The sequence below is a fragment of the Pteropus vampyrus genome, unplaced genomic scaffold, assembly GCF_000151845.1.
Source record: "Pteropus vampyrus isolate Shadow unplaced genomic scaffold, Pvam_2.0 Scaffold459, whole genome shotgun sequence".
NCBI lineage: Eukaryota > Metazoa > Chordata > Mammalia > Chiroptera > Pteropodidae > Pteropus > Pteropus vampyrus.
This window is the reverse complement of record NW_011889240.1, coordinates 349,106-351,139: the sequence shown is the minus strand read 5'-3', so window position 1 is coordinate 351,139 and position 2,034 is coordinate 349,106. Positions and strand designations below refer to the sequence as shown.

At 58.0% G+C, this 2,034-nt stretch overlaps 1 protein-coding gene across 1 annotated transcript in view; it reads right to left on the bottom strand.

Annotated features, from left to right (window-relative positions):
* Nucleotides 1–552: 552 nt before the first annotated feature.
* MPND (MPN domain containing) overlaps nt 553–2,034 on the bottom strand; it is an 8,043-nt gene continuing 6,561 nt past the window's right edge. The window contains exons 9-10 of the mRNA XM_011381931.2: nt 1,567–1,659; nt 553–743 (exon numbers count right to left, since the gene is read on the bottom strand). Of these exons, the coding sequence (XP_011380233.1) occupies nt 657–743; nt 1,567–1,659 (180 nt within the window). The 3' untranslated portion in view covers nt 553–656. The remainder of the gene's footprint in view (nt 744–1,566; nt 1,660–2,034) is intronic.

Here is a 2,034-nt window from a genome sequence, read left to right as displayed (position 1 = left end):
GCCTGACCTGCAGCTGGCTTAATGGGGGACTCAGGGCCTGCTTCACATTCCCTTCCTCTGGTGACCCTGCACAGCCCCCAGGACACCAAGTTCTGCTTGTCCCTGAGGTCCCCCTCACCACCGTTACAGGAGGGAGGCACAGGCACCCCAGCCAAGATGAGCAGAGTGGCCTCGGTCACAATCTAGGGCAAATGGAAATGTACTCTGATTTTTTAAGTATTAAATGTCTCTTTCTACAGTCTCTTGCCTGGTTGTGGTGCAGGGCGGGGCCTTCCCGAGGGGATCCCTGGTCAGGGTGGGGCCTGTGCAGCCACCCACCCCCGCTCTCCACCCAGAGCCTACTCCCAGTGTGGGCACTGGCCCCACAGTGAGCCAGGAGGGGTGGCCATCATTTACCCAGTCACCAAGGTGGGAAATTATGTCCCTAAGACACTCCTTCCCATAGCCACAGCCCCAAGCAGGGGCAGGGCTGAGGTGGGACCCAGATTGGCCACACGTGGCTGCCCAAAGATGAGTGCTGGCGGACCCCCACCCCACGGTGACACGTGCCTGGGCTGCTCGCTTCTCTTTATTATCTGAGCCTGCCATCATGCAACCCGGTCACACAGAGTGGAGTGGCAGCCCCTAACCCATTCCAGTTCCCCGGGCCGGTGGCTTCAGCTCCCTTGCTTGAGGACGCTGTAGACCTGCTCCAGCACGTGGCACAGGCCCTGGTCCTTGGGTGTCCTGCTGGCCAGGGAGATCTGAAACAAGGAGGACTGGCGTCTCAGAACTGCTCGGAGGGCCCGGCCTGGCCCCACCCCCACTCCTGCCCCCCAAGGCCCAAGTGCTGCTGCCCGAAGGGGCTGGCCTAACCAAGGTACAGGCGACGTCCCCAAAGCGATGCTTTTTAAGAAGGAACACGTTAACCAAAGGCCCAGCTGACTAATTGTGTGGGGGGGGGGGGGGGGGGCCCGCACTTTCCAAACCTGCCGTCACCAGAACCTGGATCCCACACACACAGGCCAGGGGCCACCCAGCTCTAGGGCCTCCAAAGGCAGCAGACGGCCACCGCCACCCAGTGCCAGAGTTGGACATGACCAAGGACAACTTTAAGCCCTGGTCACTGTTTTAAGTTTGAATGAAACAAGCAAGTGTGTAAAACCGCGTTTCTCTGCATGAGAGAGTGGAGTATGTCTTCTGAGAATGATTTTCAGGCAAGAAATAAGACACTGGGGAGGGTGCCAGGCCTCATAAATGTCCCAATACTGTGGGGCCAGCGAGCACGTTCGCAACACCAGTGGCTCCTAAGGCTGTAAACTAGGTCTGAACCCCTCCCCCACTCCGTGGGCAAATGAAACGTCTGTGGGGCTTTCACATTTTCATGCGCATTTGGATGATTTTCCCGCCCCACCCCTGTGTGATAAATCAGGTTTTGGCAGCGTTAGTTTCCAGCTGAAATACTTTTGTACAAAACAAGTTAGGAAATCGCTGCTTCCCAGACTGCTCATGATAGAGTCTTAGGGGCTCCCTAAGAATCATCTTCCTCCAGGAGGGGTTCGCATGGACTTGGGGCAGGAGTCGTACCTTCAGCTTGTCCAGGTAGGTGTGCTCCTGATTCCAGGGCTCCTGGAACCTCACGAGGTCAGGGGCACCCTTGTAGAACTCCACCAGCAGCATCTAGGAGATCGGGCATTGGTGAGACCCTCTCCCTCCCCGCTGCCCGCACCAAGCACTGGGGATGCAGGCCGGGTGCAGCATGACCCGGTACCACTCGCCAAAAGACCAGGAGAAAAGGGAGCTCAGCGGAGGCCCTGGGAGAGGACAACGCACCCCGACCCGAGGCCAAAGGGGGGCCACCGAACGTGACTCTCCACACACCAGGCCTGACATCACCCCCTGCTTTAGCCTCATCCTAGTAATGCTCGTGAAATCACGGTGTAACGCACTAGCTGTTTTTCAAATGCCTGTTGAACCATAGGCATTAAAAAACGTCAGGGTAAGGCCTGCAGCCCTCCGTGTGCCTCCACTCGGAGAAGCAGCGGCAGGTGTAGA